Consider the following 25,499-nt stretch of genomic DNA (forward strand, 5'->3'; position numbering starts at 1 on the left):
ATTTTCCTAGAACTCAGTTTCCTCCTCTGAATGAGATGATTCACAACCCATGTCTCGGGGTTGATGGACGGACTGAATGAGAAGGCATGTCTGTAACATGGAAAGAGATCAGAAGGGTTAGCTCTTACTATACATGGTGAGCAATTGGGAGAGGTGGGACTGAAAACAGGTCTCTGGTCCAAATCTTGTTGTTAGCGCACAATTTCCCATGTGTGAAGAGAATCAGAAGCATCTTTAGATAGATAGCCCTATTTATTTTAATTATACTGTAAATACATTTAGAACAATTTTGATCAGCATGGATTTGGTGCAAATTGTAGAGGGTTTTTTTTTTTTTCTCTCTCTCTCTTTTGTTATCTTAAGCTGCCCTGCAATGATATTTTTAAAAATTGCTGGGGACTCAGGACTGTGTACTTGCCAGGGGAGAGCCAAGACGTTAAAGGCTCTGCTAGGCCAGTGGTTCTCAACTGGGGACATTTGGCAATGTCTGGAGACACTTTTGGTTGTCATAACTGGGGATGGGGGGGATGCTCCTGGCATCTAGTGGGTAGAGGCCAGGGATGCTGTTAAGCATCCTACAACACAGGACAGCCCTCCTCATGACAAAGAATTATCAGGCCCGAAATGTCAGTGGTGCTGAGGTTTGGAAGCTGGGCTCTCTGGTAATCCGTTCCTATTGCAGGCAGGCTTTCTCCCCTTATTGCAGAGTCATATAAGTCTTTTCAAATAAGGCGTATTCATTTTCTAAGGTAGGTTGGTTTTCCATATGAAAAATATTCAAAGTCCTGAAAATCTAGGACCATTTCTCAAACAGTAAGGGGAGGAAGAGGCTGGAAATTGTTTCCATATAGCTTGAGATATGTAAAGCTTTCAGATCCAATCAGAGATTTTCTCAATAGCTTTCTTTTGTGTGTGGTTTTTTTTCCCAGTGTCCCGTAAGCCCCATTGATGTTTTAGTTTTTGTAAGCGTTAAGTAAACAGTGGCAAGCTATATAGACAACATGTATTCTTACTACATTTTAATTGCTCTTTTTTAAACAAGTAAGACTTGGCTTTTTGTTCTTACGCCTTGATTTCTAGGGGAATTTTAATATTTGTTTTTAAGCTATTTTATCTCTTTCAAATTGAGACCCTAATTGTTAGGGGAAACCATCAGTTCTAAGATGAATCCTCTGTGTTAGAATAGCAGCTTGTTCTAACAAGTCATGCTTTTTGAGCATTTTGCTATGGTTTATCGAAGTTAAAACAGGAAGTTTATAATTTAAATAGAAATTCTGCTTTTAAATTCTAATTTTGCTCATTTTCCCTTCTGGAATATTAAGATAGGTAGGATTGTCACATAAATTAGAGGATGCCAAATTCAGTGTAAATTTCAGATAAACAACAAATACTTTAAGTATACCCCAGACAATATTTGGGATATACTTATAGTAAAAAAATTATTGTTTTTTGTCTGCAATTATAATTCAACTGTGTGTTCTGCATTTTTATTTGCTAAACCTGGCACCCTTTAAGATGGGACTCAGAGTTGGAAAATACCAGGAAATACCACTCATGTCTGGCATCTCCCTGCATAACTTCATCTTGGATGTAGTACTTTATAAAAGTGTTAAAATAATAAATCTCAGACAATTATTTGCCAAAAAGAAGGAAATAACTTTCCGAAGGTAATTTGGGAAATTTGTTTTGCGATCATGTTCATTGATCTTTAAGGGCAGCTTAAATAAACTAGAGTTAGAAATCTCTTACTGATGTTCAGAAGTGCCCTATATTTGACCTAAAAACTCAATTCCAAAAGTGAAAGCTGGATGGAAGAGAGAATCCTTTTTATGTTTTGGCTTCTGAGGATTACCTAGAACTTAAATGAGGGAATTAGACAATATCTAAACTCTTTCTCCTGTTCACAAGCAATAGAATTCATTTTAGAGCTGAAGGGTCAGTTACAACAAAGGTTGATAGTAAAAGAATTAGATTAGCTGTGGAAAATAGCAAAAAAAGCCCAACCAAAATTCTCATTTAAAATACAGAATTGCAAGGGTCTGCTGAAAGTGAGCATGCCCGAATCAGTGTTCTTCGCCACTCCTCTCCATTGTCTAATGACACCCATCATTTTTCCTTTTGGGGGAAAAGCACCTGTCACAGATGCCAGCATCTTTACATCTTTGTGGCCTCAAAACGGGTGCATCGCAGAATCTTGCTGCCCTCAGCTGCCTTAGCGGTGTTTTTGCCTCTGGAGGAAGAACCAGCCGTGTCAACTAACTGCCTGTGCCCTCTGGCCCCACATCCTATCCCTGTGGTCCACCTCTATTTTCAGCACGTCTGATTGCTTCAGTAAGTGTCCTTTGAGCTCAGATCCCGCCACACACGCTGAGACATCTTGCTTCAGGTCCACACAGCACTGCTTTTTGCTTCCTCTCAAGGAGCTTCTCTAGCACCGGGGCCACACACACCACAGCCTGCAAGTCAAGGGAGTTAACGGCCCTGGAGGCAGCGCTCCACCCTTTGGGAATGGAAGGAACCCGTGGGTACATGTCCCTGCCTCCTAGAACAATTCCAGAGGGGCATTCTGGATGCTTCCTGGGAGGCCTCAGGAGAACGAACCTCCGTTACCCATAGACGTGACCTTGTTCACACACCCTTAAATAACAGCCTGCCTCATACTCCCCGCTTCCTGACTCCTGGATTACTTCCAGATAAACTACCGGCACCCGAGTCCTTGTCTTAGTCTCCATTTCTGGAAATATCTAAATTTAGACACCTGTTGTCTTGGTCAGCTCAGGCCACCATAACCAAATCCCACTGACTGGGTGACTTAAACAACAGAAATTTGTGTCTCATACTTCTGGAGGCTGGGAAGTCTGAGATCAAGGTTGGGTTCAATCGAAGCCAATAGGGTTGGTTTTCCCTCAGGCCTCTCTCCTTGGCATGCAGGTGGCCGCCCTCTTGCCACCTCTTCACATGGCCCCTGTGCAACCCTGGTGTCTTGCTGTGTGTCCGGATCGCCTTCTTGTGAGGACACCAGTCAGATTGGTTAGGGCCCACACTAACGGCCTCATTTTAACTCAGTTACCTCTTTAAAGGCCCCATCTCCAAATGCAGTCACATTCTGAGGTACTATGGGGTTAGGGCTTCAACATAGGCATTTTTAGGCGGACACAGTTCAGCCCATAACACCTGTGAAGAAGAAAAACTCCATCTAAAATACAGGCTGCACTGCCATAGTTATTTGGTCTCAAGTTTGTGGCTGTTTTCACTTGTCTACTACAGGGCCTTGGGGAGCTGGGTCTGTGAACTTGGAGGGGAAAAATCACATTAGTTGCCTATTGTCCTTTGAATTTATGGAGCAGCCTCTGTGTGTCTGCTTTCGCTCCATACATTCTGGAGAAGACGTGCAAGGCAAGGCTGCTGCTAGCCTGAAGGAGCTTAAAGTCTAAGTAAGAAGCAAGACCGTTAGCCCTATCAGTAGAGAACAGTTTAAGTTTGTTTGAGACAAGCTGTATGGTACAGACCATAAACTTAGAAGTTTGGAGGAGACATGCTGCTTCAGTGGGTTTGAGTTTCTCATCCCTGAAGGAGTGGTCAGATTATTAGAGGTAAGGTTGAATTAGGTGATTTTTGGAATTTCTGCCCTGAAATTCTCTGATTGAGAGATCAGTGTGGCCTGGAATATGTGAAAATGTGATAGATGGAGGGAAGAAGGGAAAGTTACAGGAGAAATAAACAGAGCCTCTTCTGGGGTTTTGGAAGAGTCTAGAGGGTTTATGTGAGGGAATGGGAGGAAATGTTGAACAAGCTGTGGTATGGTTAGGTGTGTTGCGGAACAGGGAATTTTTTCTAAGTTTGAGCAAGGTACAAAAGTGTACCTTGTACAAATGGGGCCAGCCTGGTGGCGTAGCAGTTAAGTTTGTGCACTCTGCTTCAGCAACCCAGGGTTTGCCAGTTTGGATCCCAGGCGCAGACCTAGGCACCGCTTATCAAGCCATGCTGTGGCAGGCGTCCCACATACAAAGTGGAGGAAGATGGGCACGGATGTTAGCTCAGGGCCACTCTTCCTCAGCAAAAAGAGGAGGATTGGCAGTGGATGTTAGCTCAGGGCTAATCTTCCTCAAAAAAAAAGTATACAAAAGTGTACACTTTTGGAGTAGTACATAGTACTACTTTGGTACTATGTATTAAGTACTATGTACTAAGTAGTATATAGTACTACCACAGTACAAAAGTGTTTAAGGAAGATGTATTGGGCAGTGTTGTGAGAGAGGGAAGATAGGGGCAGGGAAGGGAGCAGCACTTTAAAGTAAAATATGTTATGAGGTAAGAAAGGCCTGTGCCAACCTTCTTCCTGCCTTGGGGCCTTTGCACTTGCAGCTTCCTCTGCCTGGAATGGCCTTGGCCCACATCTTCCCCTGCACCTTGGCTCCTTGTCATCACTGACTCAGCTGACACTTCAGAAAGACCTTTGCCACCGTCCAGTATAAATGCCCCTCCCCCACCAGTTACTCTTGATACTCTTTTCATGTTTTATTTTCTTAGCGTTAATCGCCATCTGAAGTCAGGATCTTGTGTCCATCCAGTGCCTGGAATGTTGCCTGACGCTAGGTGCTCCGTGAATATTTGCTAAATGAATGAAGAACTTGAAGTAGGGTGGCACTGGGTGGACTAGCTGAGGTTTAGAGTTGGGAAGGTCATTCAAGGCTTCCTCAGCTCCTTCCTGATGTTTTTTTTTAAAGAAGCAGACTTATCTATTGACTCAGTTCAGTTCAGACGTTTACTGAGTGCCTGTTTTGTGCTGCGCATTATGCTTCTTAGATCTCAGAAGTCAAAAATGAATAAGACCTTAGGGGATCATAGTCCAGCTTATGGTTCAACGTGGGTCCCTGAATAGAATTCTAGAAATTACTTCTTTATTTTTACCACCCTCTAACAGGAATTTAGCATTTCCTTCCATTATGAATGTCGGCAATAAACCACAGTAGTGTTGGCAGTACCTATGACTTGTCACCCACAGAAATCACAGATATTTTCATATCACATTACACTCATTGGCAGATATCTTGAAATATTGTGTATGCTCATCACGATTCAAAATTACAGTAATTTTTTGGCCTGCTACTGGATCTTTTTATTTAATGCATTAATAAAAAAAAAGCACACAGATTACTATATTGTAAATTTATTTTTAATATTTTGAATAGCTGTATTTCACTACAGAGTGTTTCCTTTGTAATCCTGTGTATTTTATTTTAGGTATATAAAAACATTAGCCTAAGAAGGGGTCCACAGGCTTCGCCAGAGGCCAAAGGTGTCCATGGCACAAAAAAACTTAAGAGTCCTGGTGAAATTATGTAAAAAGAGGGGTCCTATCACCTCAGCTTAAATTATGTTTGTGAAAATTCCTATCCAAAATGATCTCAGCCCTGCTCTGGGCTTAGTGATTCCTTTTGAATCTTCTTCTTCTCTTTTTTCCCTCCCAGATCTTTTGTAAATTTCGGGACGGACCTTTTGTGAAAGATTCCTTGTTTCATAGTTTGATTGGAAGAGGTACTCACCTTGTCGGAACTGTAAGAGGATATTGCAAGCTTTGATGATTGAGCAGAAAAATCTTAGGACAGCTGGTCAAAACAAGCTTGTCCTGTCTTGTGGGAGGGACAGAGCTTTCCAAATGATCTTTTGGTTAAGACCTTAATTAAAAACAGCCTAAATTCACTTGTAGCAAGAATTTATTAAAGGAAAATAACTGTGCACAAATCCCTGTTGCAGTATAAAGAAAGAGGAGTGCTCTGGTGGCAGCCAGGAGGCTTGGGTTCTGGTGAATTTAGCACAAGGGAGCCAAGAAACCTCAGACTGGTCACTTAACAGTTTGTGATCCATATAATTAGGGAGTGTATTGGTCACTAAGATCTCAGAATCTCTGGACTTGAAGACACTATGATTTGTGGCATAACTAGATGTAATTTAAAGTGTGATATCGTGGTATCAAAAGAAAAATTTACAAGTGATACACCTCAGTTATGCGTCTTCTATGCCACTTAAATCTTAGACCCACTAAAAGCATCTAAATGAATCGGTGAATTTTTCAGTATTATCAAAAGTGTTTTTGCTTGCTCTTTCTCAAGAAAGTATATAGAGAAATGCAGGCTTCTTCCAAAATGCTGTTATTAAGTTTAACTTGCACACTGAAGCTTCACTTCTTTGTTTCATTTAGGATCAGAAGGGCGCCAGGTAACTGACTATCCCTTCCCTTCCTGGACACCCCATTCACTGCCGCCGGCTTTATAGTGCCTGTGGTCATCCCTGGTATGAGTGAGCGCTGGGGACCACACCAGGGGCAAGAGTGAGCAGAACTAGTGGCTTCTGCTCTTCAGAATTAGCAAAGGCACATGCATGTAGTCAGAGCATGGCAGATGGAGAGGGAACCGGGAAGCTAGAGAGCGACCGCTTGCAGGCATAGGCAATGGAGAGGAGGGCACAGGAATATGGCGCCAGAGCCGGAACGCTTGGCCCCACCCCCGTGCTCTACACAGTGCAAGATGCAAACAGATGTGGCCTTGGAAGAGTGAGGTCCTGATGGATTATTTCAGAATATTTCATAGTGATTTTTATTTGTTCTTTCCAGCAACAGCTCTTTGAACTAGTTTAGTGGTGTATCCATTTTGCAGAGGAAGAATTTGAGACCTAGGTTGGTTATAACTCTCCCAAAGTCATGTAAAAAATTAATAGTCAACCCCGAATATGTGGGAGAGTTGAATATTCCTTGGCCTTTTGATTTGATAGCGAGACCAGACCACTTTAGCATAATAAAAGTCATAGTTTACCAAGCCAATTTTTTAACTTCACAAAAGAGAATGAACGATGAGCATTACTAAAATTCATTGAATTGCTGAACACCATAATTAAGGAGGTACAGGAGCTCAGAAGAATGGGCTGCTTTTGTTATTATAAAACAACAATGATAATAACAGCAATTATTATTACAGCTCTTTCCTTCCTTGCTTTCTTGTCTCTCTCTACCTTCCCGGTGGAAAAAGAGAACTTTACCAAAACTAAGATGGTACCCTAAAGACTTGTCTCTATGAAAAAAGAACGTTTGTGTTTTCTCTTAGAACATTTACGGTGGAATGGAGATTCTAGATTGTCTTCCTCTTTCTCTGTCCCCTAGATGCTTGCTTTCTCACGCTACTAGTCCTTTTTTCCCTCCTCTCTTAAACAAACGTCCCAGGCAGGAGTAGGACAACATAAAAGCAGAGGGAACACGCCACCTGTAATTTAAGCCTTTGAATTCTAGTAAAGTTCTACTCCGGATTTATATGAAAGTCTAACAGTTAAGTCCACTCGGAGTGGGAAAGTCTTTCATACCTTTTAAAACATCAAAAATCAATATTCCTAGGTGAGATGTAATACTAAGAAGTGGAAGTCTCTCAGTTGGACCCAGCTTATATGGAAAGTAAAACAGTCATTACCAACTACAAGTGACTGGTCATTTTGAATAGAATTTATCAGCTTTTGAAATGCCATCACTTTAAAAGGAATAGTTTCTGTCTCTGGGGCAAGACTGTACTTTTTCTGGCTTCTAAAAGGCTTGATCTAGCTGAAGAGTATAAAAATTGGCTGATGCAAATCAAGTTTGGAAATGGAACTAAGCAGCATCGTAACCTACAAATAACAAATAATTCTAGAAGCGTTTGTTCTGTAGTGTTTATATGTTGTTTTACTTCTTAAGTGGGCAAAAGTTGGTAAAGTACATTTTGAACCTAGTTTTTGTTTAGTTAGGGAGAGTGGAGAGCCATTCGCTTGGAGAAGCTTCTAATGTTCAGAGAAGGAAGAAAGTCCACACTCTAAATTCTGAGTAGGCATAGACCAAAAAAACTGAAGCCACTTAGTTTCACACTGAGCTCAATGTTGAAGGGACCTTAGAGAGTCTCTCCTCAGTCCTTTCACTTTACTGATTAGGAAACCGGGTCCAGGAGAATCCCTTGCCTGGGGTCAGACAGAGCTGGTGGGGAACAACCTCCTCAGTGCCACCTTCCCGTGCCATCTGTATTCTCAAGCCAAGCTTAGTTATAAGATTTATTTAACGACATGTGTTGACTCTGAGACTATTTGTGATGGTGAATACCACAGATTTGACAGGGTAATGCGATCTTTTTTATTTGCTTTAAGTTAACTTTAGCCTTTAGCATGGCGTGATGGAAAGGGCACTCCACTTGGACCCAGAAGGCTTGGGTTCAAGTTTCAGCTTCGACGTTAGCTTTGCTTCAGCACATCTGAGGGCCCTATTTTCTTAATCAGTAAAATGGGAATAATAATACTCAGCCGGATTACCTTACACAGTTGTGAGAATTAATTGTGAAGGGCTTTGTAAATGTATAAAGTACTTTATAAGCATAAGGCATTAATCTCACACATCTTTAGGGATAGGCTAAAAAAGACATTTTCAAATTTTGACTATTCTAATTTTCATAATCTTACAAATTCTTTGCAAATTCTTTTTCTATTTTTTACTCTGAGTATTTTTTCCCTTTGGAATTTCTTCATGCTAGGAATGGTAGCATCTCTCTTCATCTGGGCTTTGTCTCAAGGTCTATAAATTTAAAGGATTACCTCCAGTGCAATTTTTCAGTCCTTTGGCCCTATTTAAAATTTTTGATTCTTTATTCAGTATATGATAATTGCATCCTATAAGGCCATAGGACACTTAAGCAAATGTTCAAACATGTTGTGAAAATCCTCGGGTGCTCTTTACTGGGGAAACGGAGGACTGAGGACAGTTTGTGACACATTCATCCCCTTAAGACAACCCACCTAGGCACAGCCTCGGCAGCACAGGTTGGAAGCAGATTTGGTAATCACGCTCTTTAGTTCTTCTATGAATATAGCCGATCAGGGCAATTTGGGCACCAGAGTGAATTTTTAGGCGTGAATTAATCTGGTTAAGTTAGCCTGATAATTGCCAGCTGTCCCCTTTGCCCTTGCTCTGTAGACCCCAGCCTGAATCACTGTCTTCTGTTTACTCATGCAAGCAAGTCGCTGGTTTCCATTTTCAAACCAAAACGAACAACATATTAGAATGGTATTTTAATTGAGCTATTTTTGCTGCTGATTCAGAGATCCCCCACCCCTTGCCAAAGGAGTTGCCCAGATCAGAACCCATTGGTTTAGTTGATTTGGGGGCTTCTCTTGTTGACTTTGGGGAGGAGTTAAATGTAATAAAAGAGATTTGGAAGTTGATGGTATGAGGTTTTGTGAAACCTTCAAAACTTATCTCAAATTCTGACCAAACATTTTTCTACTAATTTTCCTAACTAAATGGAAACTCCAGCTGTATAAATAATGATTTTTGTTTGAAAATATTTCTTCCCTTGTTTTTAGAACCATCGGGGGAATTAAATTATAAATAAGTAGCAGCAAAGAACTGCTTTGTCAATGTGAAACAGAATGCAAAATGGCTCAGATTTCGAACTGAGTTCTAGAAGGGCGAGACCACTCTTCAGCATGGGTTGACAAAGCAAGCTGCCCTTTGGGGAGGAAAAGGAGGCTCATGCGTGTTTCTTTTCGTTCGTTTGTCTTTATTTTCCTTCTTAATTTATTTGTCCATTTCTCTGCTGGATCTGATTTCAATACAGCAGTTCTTTCCATATACTCTTAACTGGTTACAAGTGCAGTGACGTGTCCCTCTGCAGCCACCTTTTCTTTTCCTCCCATTGTTTCTTAAATAGAACGAAAAGGAGAATTCGTATTTCACTGACCTCACAAACCTCATCCTACTTACGCATGTATAAAGGAAATACTTAAATTTTTGACCACTACTTTTCTTTCTCTGTTTGTGTTTTGTTTATAAATTCCAGTGGAAAGCAGTGACACATCAGCCCAGCCAGGACGTCTACCTGGTACTTCTCATCTCCTGCAGTGACATCTTATCAAAATGTTACTTGCTCTCTGGCCCCTTCATCGCACTTTCTCGAATTCCCATGACTGTATATCGAGGGTTTACTCATTATTGAACTATGGGCTTCATCACATATTGTGAGCTCATCTTTTGTTTGAGGAAGTTGTTTGTATTAGATTGTTCATTCCACAAATACTTAATCAATACATGTATTGTGACAGGCACAATACTACCAAAGAAATTGTAATGATTATTTAACTTGGCTATTTAGAAAATTACAATAACTTAGGTTAGTGGGATCAACATTATCTTACACTGAGCATTTTTTTTAGAATTACTCAGTGGAAACAAATGGCTGCTGTGAGTTTTTACCTTGGCCCCAGCCTATCAAGGCACTTACAACTGGAGAAATGTATCCATCAGTCCAAGGAAACAGGAGAAAATTCCAGCCGAGTTAGGGAGAGCAAATGATTCGCCCATCTGCACAGGGGAGGCTGGGCCCCTTATCTGTCTCTCAGGCTCCTTGGTAGGAAGTCAGTGATACTAGCAGAAAAAGCCCATTTTTCATAGGATTTGCTCTGCTCTCTGGAGAAACTGAAGTTTCCTTTCCATAATGGTCTTGAGTGTTGGTAGTTACCGTCTCTGTGAAAACTCATTAAGAATGACTTATTTTCCTTTGGAAGGGGAAGTCACATGCTGGAGCTGACAGTGGAATATCAGGACTGAGGATCATAGGCCCCCTGCTTTCTCTCCACTTCCAGATTCATTTGAGCCATCTTCTGCCAGGAGTATTTCAGTGGACATTTTAAATGAGGAAACATGCAGGTGTTCAGGGAGAGGGCAAGTGGTCAGAGGTAGGGGTGGGAAGGACCTGCAGGGCAAGGGCATCCTCTGGGAATCCTTGTTTTGATTGTTTGTTGGTTTTATTGTGGTCAAATATACATAGCATAAAATTTACCGTTTTTAGGTGTATAATTCAGTGACATTAAGTCCCTTTATAATGTGCAACCATCACCACTATCCATTTCCAGAAGTTTTTCACCAAGCGTAACAGAAACTGTGCGCAGTAATTCCCCACACCCCCTCCCCTCAGCCCCCAGTGCCACTGTTCTACTAACTGTCTCTACGAATTTGACTACTCTAGGTGCCTTAAATAAGTGGAATTGTAGAATAATTGTCCTTTTGTGTCTGTCTTATTTCATTCAGGATAATGTCTTTGAGGTTCATCCATGTTGTGGTGTATATCAAAATTTCAATTCTCTTTTTTTCGCTTTTTTACTGAGGAAGATTCACCTGAGCTAACATCTCTTGCTAGTCTTCCTCTTTTTGCTGAAGAATATTTGCCGTGAGCTAACATCTGCAGTCTTCCTCTTTTTGGATGTGAGCCACTGCAACAGCGTGGCCACTGACCAGCAGTGTAGGTCTGTGCCCAGGAACTGAACCCAGGCTGCTGAAGCAGAGTGTGCTGATCTTAACCACTGGGCCACAGGGGCTGGCCCAACATTTCAATTCATTTTATGGCTGAATAATATTCCAGTTGCCAGCCCTGTGGTCCAGTGGTTAAGATTTGGCGCTCTCACCACCTCACCCCAGGTTCATTTCCAGGTCAGGGAACCACACCACTCATCTGTTAGTTGTCATACTGTGGTAGCTGCGTGTTGCTATGATGCTGAAATCTATGCCACTGGGATTTCACATACCAGCAGGGTCACCCATGATGGACAGGTTTCAGCGGAGTTTCCAGACTAAGATCAACTAGAAAGAAGGACCAGGCCACCCAATTCAAAAAAATTAGCCATGAAAACCCTATGAAAAGCAGCAGAGCATTATCTAATATAGCGCTGGAAGGTGAGAGGATGGTGCAAAAAAAGGGTTCCACTCGGCTGTAGGGTTGCTAGGAGTCAGAATCAACTGGATGCCACTAACAACAAAATATTCCATTGTGTGCGTATATCCCAGTTTGTTTATCCATTCATCTGTCAGTAGACTCTTGGGTTGTTTCCACCATTGGGCTATTCACTAACGCTGCTATGAACATTGGCATTGAAGTATCTGAGTTCCTGCTTTCAATTCCTTTGGATATATACCCAGAAGTGGGATTGCTGGATTATGTGGTATTTCTATGTTTAACTTTTTGAGGAACTGCCAGACTTTTGCACAGCGACTGCATCATTTTACATTCCCACCAGCCTCGCATGAGGCGGGGACCCTTATTTTGACTCCTGAATGTCACCTAACTCTAATTTGCTCACTAGGCCTCATTCATCCCTGGGTTTCCCATGAGTAACTGTTTTTGCTGCTTGGTGAGTTGGCTTTGGTTGGGGAGAAGACCAAACCAAACTGTTTTGTTGTTACCTGGTTGGCCACACCAGCCTGTTTGTGAGGGGCAGGCAGGCCTCGGGTGGCTGTGGGTATCCGGTGCTCTGCCGCTTGGTGTTTTTCCCCGTCAAGGGAGCAGGTGTGGTGAAGTGTGCTCACCCTGCCTCCTCCAGAAACAATTACACTTGGAGTCTTTTCATTCTCCTGGTGACCATCTTCTTAATAGCTGCTGGCTCATCGAAATGAAAAATTTATCTTGTGCTGCTTACCCAAAGGAAAGGCTCCTCACATGTCAGATATTATTTTACCAATTATCTTGGTAACGTCTGTACTTTTTATTTCTTAAAGCAAAGTTTAGAATTGTTTGAGTTTCTATAACACTCAGCGTTTTAGACCTTTTTATCATTATGCAATAACAATAAATTAAGCCAAGTTTAGAATTATTGGAAAGGCTATTGCACCTTCAGTTATCTATGTGTTTGTGTGCCTCTGTGTGTATTTGTATCTGGACATGATTCTTTTCATTGACCATTGTAGACAAAGCCTTTAGCGTTCATTTAGGTTTCTCGAATAAGCATTTTTATAGAAATCTCAAATCCATTTTTTTAGTTTAAACTTTGAAACATTTGTGTGCAGAAGGTGGCTCATGAGCACCATTATATTCTTTTGGTAGAGAAGGAAACGAGCATGCCTGTCAACAAGGAAAGCTGGACCTGCCCAAGAATTCCCATTGGGGTGTGGTGGGGGAGGGGCCGGTGGAGACGAGACGGCATTGGCGCTGCCCACGATGGGAGGGGGCCATGAGTGGAGACATGTCTGCTGTCGCATCTGTGACTTCTCTCCATAGTCGTACCCTTCTCAGGTTCTCATTCTTTTTCTCTTCATGTAATTATCGTGTTGGGTATGTACATAATCATCCCAACTCATCACTTTCCTGTACCTTCAACTCTACAGAATAACTTTCAACTTTTACATTTTGTTAATCGGAAATCCCCAGCATGCGATTATTAATAACAGTTTTTTTTTTTTTTAAAGATTTTATTTTTTCCTTTTTCTCCCCAAAGCCCCCCGGTACATAGTTGTATATTCTTCGTTGTGTGTCCATTTTTAGTTGTGGCATGTGGGACGCTGCCTCAGCGTGGTTTGATGAGCAGTGTCATGTCCGCGCCCAGGATTCGAACCAACGAAACACTGGGCCGCCTGCAGCGGAGCGCGCAAACTTAACCGCTCGGCCACGGGGCCAGCCCCATTAATAACAGTTTTTGAAAACTGTGGTGCTTCAGATACTGTCGCAGCCCGTGTGAATTCCGGTAGCTTTATTGCCTGTGGAAACTATTTAGCAGGTAATTCTGTGTACTGATATTGCATGTCTCCCATCAAATTAAAAGTTATTTTATTTTGTTTATTTTAGTTTAATTTCTTATCAATTATTTTTTCATTAGTTAGCTTTTAAAATGATAGAATCCTCTTCCCAGCTAGATTGTAAGTTTTTTAGAGATAAAAGTTACATATTAGTGTCCCTGTGGTATCTTGTACACTGTAGGTACACACCACATATTTATGATTTGATACAATACTTTTAGGCAAGGAGATTTTTAATCTTAGCTACTCATGATTCATAACAAATTTAGACTTTGTAAAATAAACTTCATTCAAATGCTTGAGATGTCCATTTCTTGGTAGACCTACATAGTTGACACCTTGAGCAGATTAGAGGTTTGTCTATTTCTTAGTTCATTCCTTCACAAACAAGAACATCTAGTATCTAGTATGATCCCTAGTGGGCCCTCAAAAAATATTAGTTTCCATCTCCGCCTCAAGTCAAGTTGTGGGTCTGCTGCTCTTTATTCCATTGCGTGTGAGCTCCTTACTACAGCTGCATCAGGAAGAAAATGCAGGAAAGCAGTGTGAGTGCTGTCCTTGCAGTTCTCACAATGTGTTTACATCCTCACCCAGGAGCAAGGTCCTTGGAAATGAAATGTTATGTCAAAAACAAGCAAAACAAAAAGAACAGAGAAAACACATTTTAACGGTTCATTCAAGACTTCATCATTAAGTCTTGGGAAATGTTGCAAGTCAATCCAAAGGTCTTGGGAAGTCCCCCTGAGTCATGAACGGGTGTGGTAGGACTGGTGTGTGCACCTCTGGCTTTAGGACCTCTGGGCTTTGTTCTGATGCTAAGTTCCGATGCTCAGTTCCCTAAGGGCAGGAACCACGCTGAGTCCCCAGGCCCAGCACAGTTCCTCTCACAGAATGGTGGTCAGTACTCTTTTGAACTGAGCCGCATTGGCCCTGCCCCTCCTGGGGCCCTTGGACAAATCACAGTCTTCTGAGCCTCAAGCTCCTCCTCAGTCGGGGAGGGAGTGGACAGCAGGTCATAGTGGATTGTTCCTTTTGTATAAGGAGGAGTATATTTTCTCCATTTTCTATGACATACATGTTTTTCATATGTCCATATGCATTGATCTCTCTCTATATTTGTTTATGAAACAATGGTACATCTCGCAATCAGTAGCTTCTTAGAGCGGAGGACTTTGTTTTCTCAACATTCTTGGAGGCAAATTGAGTATTACAAAGACGGGTTCACGTGTCCACTTTGCCACTTTCTAGCTGCCGTTAAGTTTGCTCGTCTGTGACATAGACGTTTGGAGAAGATGAAATGATATTGTTTGGCACAGCAATCTGACTTTGAGCTGAGGCCCTGTACATATCAACTATAATTATTTCACCCAAAGGTTGGGCACTCACACTTGAAGGCATTGGGAGTGCCTGCTTGACATGTCCAGGTGCTGTGTAACACCACGGGCAGCACGGAAGGTTGGAAGCATTGCTGACCCCCAATGGCAAATATCTGCTTCTGGACTAGGAAATGAAAAGTGAGATTTGTAATCTACCCTCTGTATTATTTTCGACAGGATAAGACAACTCATACGTTTAGAGGGAACCTAAAAAGTTACAAGTAAAAACAAATAAATCTTAATAACAAAAAAAGCAGCTTCATAAATGTCACTGTTCTACTGCATATTTACAAAGAAATGCAGCCACTCTGGACCCAGAAGATGATAGTTTTAAAATTGCCTTTCCTGGGTAATATCAGGATGTGGCGTAATAAGTTAGATTAACCTATTAGCTTGTGGCTTCTTGTCAGAGAAAATAGGTTGGTCCTCAGAGCATAGAGGAGAGAGGAACTTCCACGTTATCCTGTTTAGTGTCATTATGAAGGAGAATGGGCCCAGCCAATGCCTGGTGTTCTGCAGCTTTTGACAGACATGGGGGAGGGGCGCTGGCTCTCTTGTGAGGCAAGAGAAAAAGGGACCCAGGGGACAAATGAGCTAAGCAATATGCATTATTGGGGGTGTGTGTGTGTGTATGAGAGAGGGAGAGAACCACATACACAGACAGAGGCAGTGTCTTCTCATTTTGCTTTATATCCAACAATCCACTGCCACTCCTCAGCACAGGAATGTCATCATAACTCCAAGCCGCTGCTTTTTCTGATTGGGCCTCTAAACTAGAGCAGGTCTTGGAGGCAGTTCACCACTGCACCAGGCTGAGACCCACAACAATCTTCTGGGATTCTTTTTTTTTCCCAAATGTCAGTGATTTGCACTGATCCAGCCTCCAAGGATAGGGGACAGGATGAAACAGAGAATTTATTTTTATATTATGTCATCTTCCACAGAGACTGCTATGTAATCAGGTGTCAGAAATCTAAGGATGAGGCTGTGAAGTCATTTCATCCATGAGTTGGGTTACAGCGCATTCATTCATTATAAGCATTCACCAGCAGAAGAACTCAGTCATCGCCATAATATCTTCTTGCCAGCAAATTGGATTTTTAAGTGACAGAGTAAGCTGTCGGAATTAAGCAACCTAGAGTTCCAGCCTCAGACCTTTGTTGAGGCCTCAAGTACCACCGCTGCATTTTGGAGATGAGCCCAGGGTCACACAGTGAGTTCTGGCCATGTCAAGGACTATAAAACTGGCTGTTCTTGATACTCTGTCGTTTGGTCTTTCTACGCCACTTCCTTGTGGCACGATGAATAGGATTTTACTCAGGCTTCATTCCTGAGGGTTGATATGAAAGGTTTTTCACTTGTCCAACCCTGTTCTCTTTTTCCAGGTAGATTACAGGTGGTCCTTTTAGAAACTGAGCAAAGGATGCCAAAAAGCTAGTTCGTATAGTGGGCTTTTTTTGGTTTGGTTGTCATGAGTGCTCTCCATGCATGGCCTAGAAACGTCTCCAGAGAAATGATAATCAGCTCTCCCAGGAGTCCTAGTGCTGACTGGCATGCTCCCCTGCTTGCTGCTGTGGATCCTCCTGTAAGTTCCTGGCGTCGAGGAGAAGTCGCTGACTTGTTCTCTTTCATTGATACATGACAGACAGTCATAGAAATGTAACTCTGGTGCCTTGAGATGTGCCCAGAGTAAGTTAAATGTGTTTGTCTTTATTTTTTTAAAAACAATTATATAACATTTATATGAAGTTTATGTTACATTTTTATAAATTTTACATAGCAGTCTGAACACAGGGGATGATTTTAAAGTATACTTTAGGGAGTATGTAAAAACTGGCATCTCTTCAGGGAGATGTGGAGGTACTAAGAAACCTTGGTTCCTGTGACTTATTTGTATACTGCATGCGGTGTACTTTGTACAGTATCTAAAGGTGTTTCCTCATTTTGAGTTAGATAAAAGACGGGTTTGAGAGGTGGGGGAAGGGTAGATTGTATTTCTTGTCTGATCTGGGGAATTTTATGTTCCTGAAGTCTATAATTAGGTGCTTATGCTGATTGTTTATTTATTAAAACAGAGGTGGGGGAAAGTGCCACAGAGTGAAACATTCTATGGCAAACATCTGAGCTTCGCTTAAAAGCATGGGCTGCAGAGAAATGTAAATTCATTGGCTTAATTGGAAGGGACTATTTATAGAAATTGAACGATCCAGTAAAACTAAAAGCCTGGCTTCTTTCATCTTCAGAGACCTGCTGTAGTAAATGCTGTTCTGAAAAGCCCTTGCCTGCAAAGTGGACTTTGCCATCTAACGTCTGGCCTCCTAAGGGTCAATAACTTTGGCCTTAGCCCTATCACTTAACTCATATTTGCTAAGTACCTTGGGGTGGGGGTTTGGAGAGGCATTGAATTGTGCCGAAAACGTGTAAAGAAAATGTTTGTATACACCAGAGTTTTCTCATTTAGTTCCACAATTTGATTTCAATACTATTATAGAGAAACTTTTATATGAAAGTACGCCTGAAAATTGCTCCAGACCTGTTCCCGTCCACCCTGCCCTCCTAGGCCTTTTACAGGTCACCATTTCTATTCATTTCTTATAAATTCTCGCACTGTTTATGCAAATTAAAAATGTTAAAAAACACTTATTTTCCCTTTTTTCTTAGGAAAGATGACAACTGTATGTTATTCTGGACTTTGTTTTTATATTGGGTGATATACTTTAATGAGCTTTCCATGTCAGAACATACAGAACTGCCTCATATTTTTTTGAGCTGTATAATATTTCATTGTATGGATGTGTCAGAATTATTAAATCAATCTCCTATGAATAGACTCTTAGATTTTTAATCTTATGCTGTTATGAACAAAGTTGCACATGTATCACTTCATACCTGTGCAGGTGTATCTGCAGGGCAGTTTTCTACAAGGACGGTTGACATTTTCCAGAGGATGTGTGCGTATGTACTTGTGATGGTGTTGAGTGCCCTTCCCAGGGATTGTTTCATTTTGCGCTCCTACCAACAACTTAGGAGAGTTTCACCAACAGAATGAGTGATCACACTTTTGGATTTTTGCCAATCTGATATGCAAAATATATCTCGAGATGGTTTAAATTTGCATACCTTTTTTAAAAAGTGTGAGGTTGGACATTTTCTCATATGTTTAAAGGCCATTTGTATTTCTTTTTTGCAAACTGTATGTTCCTGTGCTTGACTTGCTCTTCTATTGGGTTATTGGTCTTTTTCTCATTGATTTGTAGGGCTCTTTATATAATAGGGACATTAAGCTCTAAACCCATGATATGATCTCCAAATATTTTTCTTACTTTATCATTTTCTTTAGTCATTGAGGTTTTTGTTTGCCCCAAACAGAAGTTAATTTTTCCGCAGCATATTTTTTTCCATTCTTTCTTTTATGGCTTCCAGATTTTGAGTTACAATTAGAAAGTGGAATCTTCCACTATCCCCCTTCCACACGCACATACAGAAATTGACCCATATTTTTTTTTACAGAATTTCTATGGGGGCTTTTTTACATTTAAATATTTGCTCCATTTGAGGTTTATCCTCTATTCTGTAAAGTACAGATTCTGCTTTATTTTTTTCCAGATGTCACTCAGTTGCTCTAACCACTTGTTTAAAAAGCCCACCTTTACCTCCACTTAAATGCCACATTATACAGTAAACATTTTAAAAATGGAAAATAGTCGTTGTTCCCTGAAACAGGAAACCATGGGTCAATGTTTTTTGAAAAGAATGTTTAGGTCCTTCTGTTTGAACTTATGACAGCTCTTCTACTTTCTCCTCCAAGGGTAACATTTACTCATGAGTGAATGAATGAAGTTAACTGAACCCATCTATTCCTCTTTAGAGGAATGAAACAGTTTTGCCTCTTGGGATAAATCTCAAGATTTCTCTTAAGACACTGTCTCATTTCACTCAAAGTAATTTGTCTCTTTATCACAAAGCTTGAGGTAGGATAGAAGCATTTCTTGTTACTCAAGGATCATGCTGTTTGCAAGTCCTTGAAACATGGGTTCTCAAGGTGTGGTCCCCAGACTGGCAGCATCAGCATCTTCTGGGAACTTGTCAGAAATACAAATCCCCGTCCTTGACCTATAGAATCGGAGACCCTGTGCGGTGGAGCCCAACAATCTGCATTTAATGAGCCCTCCAGGTGATTCTGAGCATGCTCAAGTTTGAGACCCATGGTCTTAGAAGTTATATTTAATCTCTTAATGGAAAATTGCAGCCCTATAGAGCTGCCTTCTAGGTCCATAGGTTTGGTCTTTATCTTCTTGACACAGAAAAATGTAAAGACTAGTGGACAATGACAGTATCTGTTCTTTGACAGTAGTATTCTTAGAGTAGAAAACGTCTCTGGGTTTTTTCAGAAGTCACAAAGATATCTCCCTAGTGCTTCGGACTAGTAAATCTTACATCCCAAGTCCTGCCGATTGGGTCAGTGCTTGCCTTTGTCATATAATAAAAAACCAGCAAAACTGGTTTCTATAATATGCTAGGAAGTTTTGTAGCATTGAAGACTTGTCTTACCCCTACAAAAGCATCATTGTTCCTTCTCATCACTTGCCCCTCTGCCTTTAAAAATAATTTGATATCAGAATAGAATACACATTTACCTCTGATGACTGTTACCCACACCATAATTGTGCTTATTTTTGGCAGGTTGAGGTAGACTTCCCGTAAACAGCAGAACCATCTGAGCCTAGTTGCCAACCAGGGTTCAGCTTAGAGCAGTGGTTCTGCAGCTTGCTTTTACATTAGAATCAGCTGGGTAGCTTTTAAAACTCCTACCTCCAGACCACACCTATCTATCTACATCATGATCTCAGGGGTGGGACCCAGGCATCAGAATTTTTTGTATTTCCCAGTCGATTCCAATGTGTATCCAAGTTTGAGAACCAGGACTTGTGCATTTGTTTTAAAGAGATTTTGGTTATAACAACAAGGACTATAACAGGGATTAAATATGCACATGCAAGAAAGTGATCCTGAAAATGCCAAATACAATCAGAACAAGAAATTTGTTGTTGGAATAGCAGCTTGCTTGAAATTTGAGTCACCTCCTTCTCAGATGACTTTGTCATCTTTTGAAGAACCCATGTTGTAGCATGTGTTTCTGCATCCTCTATATTTCATGGTAATAGTCTTGTGGATTTTGTTGGTTGTGGGGAAAGTGACAGAGTGCCAGCGGGTCAGTATTGGACTTTCCCATTGGCTCTGCTTTGAACCACTTAGCAGACTGATTTAAACACTCTTTGGAAACTTGGACTTCCAGAAGCTTCTACTATCTTTGAGAGCTCCTTGGAAAGTTACAGTCCTTTTTAGACCTTTTCCCACCTTTTGCCCATCAGGTATTGTTTTGTCCACAGCAGCATTTGACAATCACTCCTAGAAGTCCATGATTTTATTAATTGACCCTACAGCACAATTGTCCCTATAGCGAGTCATAATTGACTGAAAGGGGAGATGAGGACTGAGTACAAAACTTTCTAAACATCCTGCTTTCCCTGAAACAGGGCACTGTTCATAATAAAGTGGACATTCTTTTGCAGTGGCCCTGGGGCAAGGGTGTCCCAAATGCTTTGACAACGGTGCCAATTGGTCATAAATAGTGGTAATAGGGTGGGGACAGAAAGAATTTCTCTCATCCCTTTTACAACTCCAGGCAACTCTAGAACCAAACCCTTAGTAACCCAGGGAAAGGAGCTCATGAAGTGATCCAGTGGCTGCACACCTCAAGTTGAACAGTTGAAGGAGCTGGGGAAAGAGCTCACGTGTTTGGCTGTGAACTAAGTCACAGATGAAGAAACTTTTGGTGTTCTTAAATTTTTGCTTAGCATTCTATGATAGTTTTGAAATATGTTTCCCTTAGCTTATGTTAGAACTGTAATGTAGTGAAAATCTCTGGTGAATTTAGCATTTGCTGGGTTCTGGTCAAGACGCATTCATGCAGGGAATCTCGCTCAGAGATGGTAAGGACAAGTGAACGAAAGAGGTTAACTATTAGCAGGTGAGGCTTCAGAGGCGCTCACAGGCATTGAAACCCTGGAAAGTATTACAGGGATTTTTCTAGTCCTCTATTCACTTTGTACAGTTGAGGAAACGGAGGCCCAGGAAGGCTCTGTAACTTCACCAAGGTTTCCTGCCATTCCTCTACAGTCTACCAGTTAAAAAAAATTTTTTAAGTTATATTTTGCAAACTGACAAAAAGAATTGCATGCTAATATGATGGAAATACTCATTTTAATGTATCTATTCTTGTAGTTTCTTATTTTATTCACCTTTATAAGTCACTCAGAGAATATCGTAAAGAGCATTCTCCTAAATTGGAATATGATTCAAATAGTTCTGTCTCTTTTCCTCCCTGCTTTTTATGAAGTGACTGCCTACACACACACACACACACGCATGTATTTTAGTGAACAATGTGCAGTGTGTGAGAACAAATACAAATAGATTTTGTAAGAAATTAATGTCAGTCCATTCTTTGAAAAAAGTACCAAAGTAATTAAAAGATTCATTAATCAGATAGATGTTTGATAAAACTGACAGATTATTTTGGATTGGTTAACTTTATTTTAGAAAGCTTTAATCTTCTCAGATCTGTAAACTTTAACAGATTTGTAGAGGTTGTGAAGTTTTATTTATCACACAATTAAGTATTTGTTCTTTTTTTTAAATAACCAGGTGCTTATTTTGTGATCTCTAGATGAATGCTCGGGTAAAAGCTCAGGTGGAGCTCTTTGGAGTTCACTTGGGCTCATTCATCAAGAAAATCAGTGCATTTTGGGTTTGTGAGCTCACTTTGCCCACAGGTGAGATTTCCAGGCTGAGAACCAGCGGGAAGAGAGGCAGTGGGAGGACCTGATGTATGGCGGGCTTCGGAGATGAAGAGTGTTTCTCCTTCGCACACTCCCTTGCCTACAGCTGGAAATAAATATAGACTAGGGAGAAATTGTTCTCCAAATTAATTGTTGGGTTCAACGAGAGTACTTTTGGAGATCCTTAGTTCTCTCCTTAGTCTCCCAAGGAACAAGTATCTGTTGAGGTAACATCTAGTGCCTGGAATTGTTGTAAGGCACATACTAGAGATAACAAAGAGATAAATGAATTAGAAAAAAACCGACTTGTATAAAAGGAGACAAGCTCTCAGAGTGGCCACCTAGCTGTACCCACCACTACTGTTGGCCCCTAAGAGCCTCATCTGCTGCACGTGAGCTAACGTCCTGTTCAAATGAATTGTTGCTTTTCCTGTAATCATTCGAGCTGCTGAAAAGAGCCAGGTCCTTGATAAGCTTTATAGTTTGTTATTGATTTTATCATTAATAAAGGTCAGCATTATCATCATCCCTTTCCTATACAGCACACTAGCATTTTTTTTCAAAACTCGTTTAGATAAAGAACATTTTTTTTTATGTGTTCCTTGAAGTCAATGTTATCAAGTTGGTGTAGTTTCAGAGCTGTTGTATCACCACTATTCCATCTCACGTTTTTCAGAGCATTTATTCCTAGTCTATTTTCAAGATCTTTTTATGTGCGTTTGGAAAATGAACACAATTTCATATGTATTCATTAGCAGTCACTGCCGGAGGCCTTTCTGCTTCGTTTTTCTTCTGTACCTCAAACATGGTGTCCCGTTATGATGTAGAAAAAGCTAAGACCTTGTTCTGAACCTTTAGTGGGTCAGTGAGAGTCTTCTGAATCATGATCTCTGTCAAAACGTTTGCCCACAGTCGTATCACAGAGAGTTGAAGTCCAATTCGTGTGTCAGATCCTAGGGAGTCATAAAACTGCAGAATGTGAGTGGAGGAATTGGACTCCTTTCAAACAGTTGTACTTTTTCTGTTTTGATGGTTGTATTGTTTTGCCCGTAGATCTAAAAAGGGAAGATCCATACTTTGTGTTTTCCAGGGTGAGGGGTCTTTAAATCCTAGATCAAGCAGTATAGTAGTCCACCTTATCTGCAGGGGTATATGCATTCCAAGACCCCAGTGGATGCCTGAAGCTGCAGATGATACTGAACCCTATATGTACTATGTTTTTTCCTATACATACATTCCTACGATAAAGTTTACTTTATATATTAGGCATAGTAAGAGATTAACAACAATAACTAATGACAAAATGGGACAATTATAATAATGTACTGTAACAAAAGTTATGTCAACGTGATCTCTCTCAAAATGGCTTTTTTGTTTTTTTCCAGAATGCCTTATGGTACAAATTTAATGCCTTTTCCATTTTAACTAAGCACTTATTACACACTGTGGTGATAACTTTTGCAGTTTGAGGTGCGATAGCAAAACTAGCACGAATTTCTTCCTTCTTCACAATTTCACAGATAGAAGATTCATTCTGACTGTAGATCTCAGCAACCTCAACATATGATTTTTTATCTTTCCTTATTAAGTTGAGAACTTCCACCTTTTCGTTTAAAAGAAGCACTTTACGGCTTCTCTTTGGCTTATCCGAATTGCCAGCATCACTACTCTTGCATTTTGGGGCCATTATGAAGTAAAGTAAGGGTTCTTTGAGCACAAGCACTTGGATACCATGCCAGAAGATCTGATAACCCAGATGGCTACTAAGTGGCTAACAGGTGGGTGACATCTACAGTGTGGCTATGCTGAACAAAGGGTTGATTCACATCCCAGGTGGAGGGCGGGATATTTCATCACAGTGCTCGGAACAGCCCACAATTTAAAACTTATGGATTGTGTATTTCTGGAATTTTCCATTTAATATTTTTGGGCCATGGTTGACCGAGGGTAACTGAAACTGTAGAAGATGAAGCCGCAGATAAGGGAGCACTCCTGTACTACTACTAGTGCAGGAATCTGTCCCCAGCAAAAGCAGCCCAGTGACACTGCTGCCCACTCACCCAGCCTGGCTCCTCGGCGTACCATTTCTCTCAAACCATTTCTCCATTTCCTTAGCCTTAGAAAGCTCACTAGTGGTCTTTTTTGGAGATAAATTTCTATTCTTTGTTCTTTCTTTTAAGAATGTTGAATTCTCATCTTAGAACCAGTACATGTCTTATCAGTATTACTTTCCTCACTTTCCAAGGATTCCATCTCTCTGTTAAACTCTAGGAGATTTCTCAAAAGTAGGAAGGACTGTTGGTAAAACTCTTGTCATTACAAAGGGGGTAAATTTGCATTTTTTGTGTGGGTAGTACATTTTAAATCATCTCTTCACCAGAAACAGGATGCTTCTTTGTAGTTATTGGGAAAAAACAATTGGAATAATGGAGGCTCTTCCCTCATCTGCCCCGGTCTGGGTTTTTTAGGATGATTCTCCCATCTCAAAAACTACTTAATCCTATATTTACCTTATTGGGGATCATATGAATTAGGGTCTATGTAAGATTTTCCACGGTTGTTTGCTCTTTAATGATCTAGCCAGGAATAGCTCCCATGGGAAGAATGAACTCAGGGATTATCTGAAGATGCTCATTGATCCCAGGAACAATGACACTGGCTATAAAAGCCAAGTACCACTTATACCATTAGATGAAGAGACTATTCTGAAGTTCTTCTGTTACCGATATATTACATTTAATATTGTGCTTCTGAATAGTCGGTGTATCTGAGAATTGATATCACTATGTTTACATTGATTTTTTTTAAATACAAAGAAAGTTTCATCTTAACAAATTAAAGGTTTGTTAAAAGGCCCCACTTCTCCTTAATTAAAGTAATCTATGTGAAAGTACAGAGTACACGTTGGATGATTTTAGTTTCCTTTCTCAAAATTTGGGAGTTACCTAACTATAGGGAAGTAGAGAACTGATATTACAGAAATGGCCAATAATCCTAAAATCGGAAGGCCCCCGTTCCCCCGTTGCTTCCTTCCTTCCTTCCTCTCATCCTTTCATCCTTTCACTACATTTTATTCTTTGTCATTCTTCATGAAGGCTTCCCTGCGCCCTGTCTCCCAGAGGCCCAGCCGTCTCAGAACTTCTCGTGGCCTTGCAGCCCCTGCTCTTCTCACTTTTAGCTTCTAGTTCCTCAAATCTGTCATCATCTCTCTGGTCCCCAGGCTTTTTTGTTTTTTGACATGTGTTTCCTCTGTTTATATTCTGTTTTCTTTAATTATGAATTACACACACCTTCTATCAGAAGTGTATATAGAGTGTCCTGACTCCCTCCGGCCTGCACCTCAGTCCTCATTGATGGATTTCTTTCGAGGTCTTTTCTATGTATTTTCAACAGTGGTTGTGTTTACATAAGAGACCATACTGCAAATACTGTTCTGACTTGCTTTTCTTCCTTACTAAATAAAGCTAAAGATGGACCTCCCCATAGAACCCAGCAGCTACACAGTGTTCTATAATGTGGGTGCATACTGTAGAGTGGTTTATTAATCATTTCCCTATTAATGAACAATGGACAATTAGGGTTTTTTTCTTCAACTTCCCCCTATTAAATATAATGCTGTAACCAACATCCATGTACATGCTTTTCTGTGCACATTTTTTTTTAGTGTTTCTCTAGGATAAGTGTAATTGTAGGGTCAAAGGACGTGCGTATTTAAAA

At 40.7% G+C, this 25,499-nt stretch overlaps 1 protein-coding gene across 4 annotated transcripts in view; it reads left to right on the plus strand.

Annotated features, from left to right (window-relative positions):
- Positions 1–25,499, plus strand: part of E2F3 (E2F transcription factor 3) — a 74,309-nt gene that overhangs the window by 21,295 nt on the left and 27,515 nt on the right. Inside the window, exon 1 of one of the 4 annotated variants that reach the window (XM_070244140.1) lies at positions 16,205–16,525. The exons of the other annotated variants lie outside the window; for them this stretch is intronic. Coding sequence (XP_070100241.1) covers positions 16,412–16,525 — 114 coding nt within the window. The 5' untranslated portion in view covers positions 16,205–16,411. Of the gene's footprint in view, positions 1–16,204; positions 16,526–25,499 lie in introns of those variants that run through there. 4 annotated transcript variants of the gene reach the window in all.

This window comes from Equus caballus, chromosome 20 (genome assembly GCF_041296265.1).
Source record: "Equus caballus isolate H_3958 breed thoroughbred chromosome 20, TB-T2T, whole genome shotgun sequence".
Classification (NCBI taxonomy): Eukaryota; Metazoa; Chordata; class Mammalia; order Perissodactyla; family Equidae; genus Equus; species Equus caballus.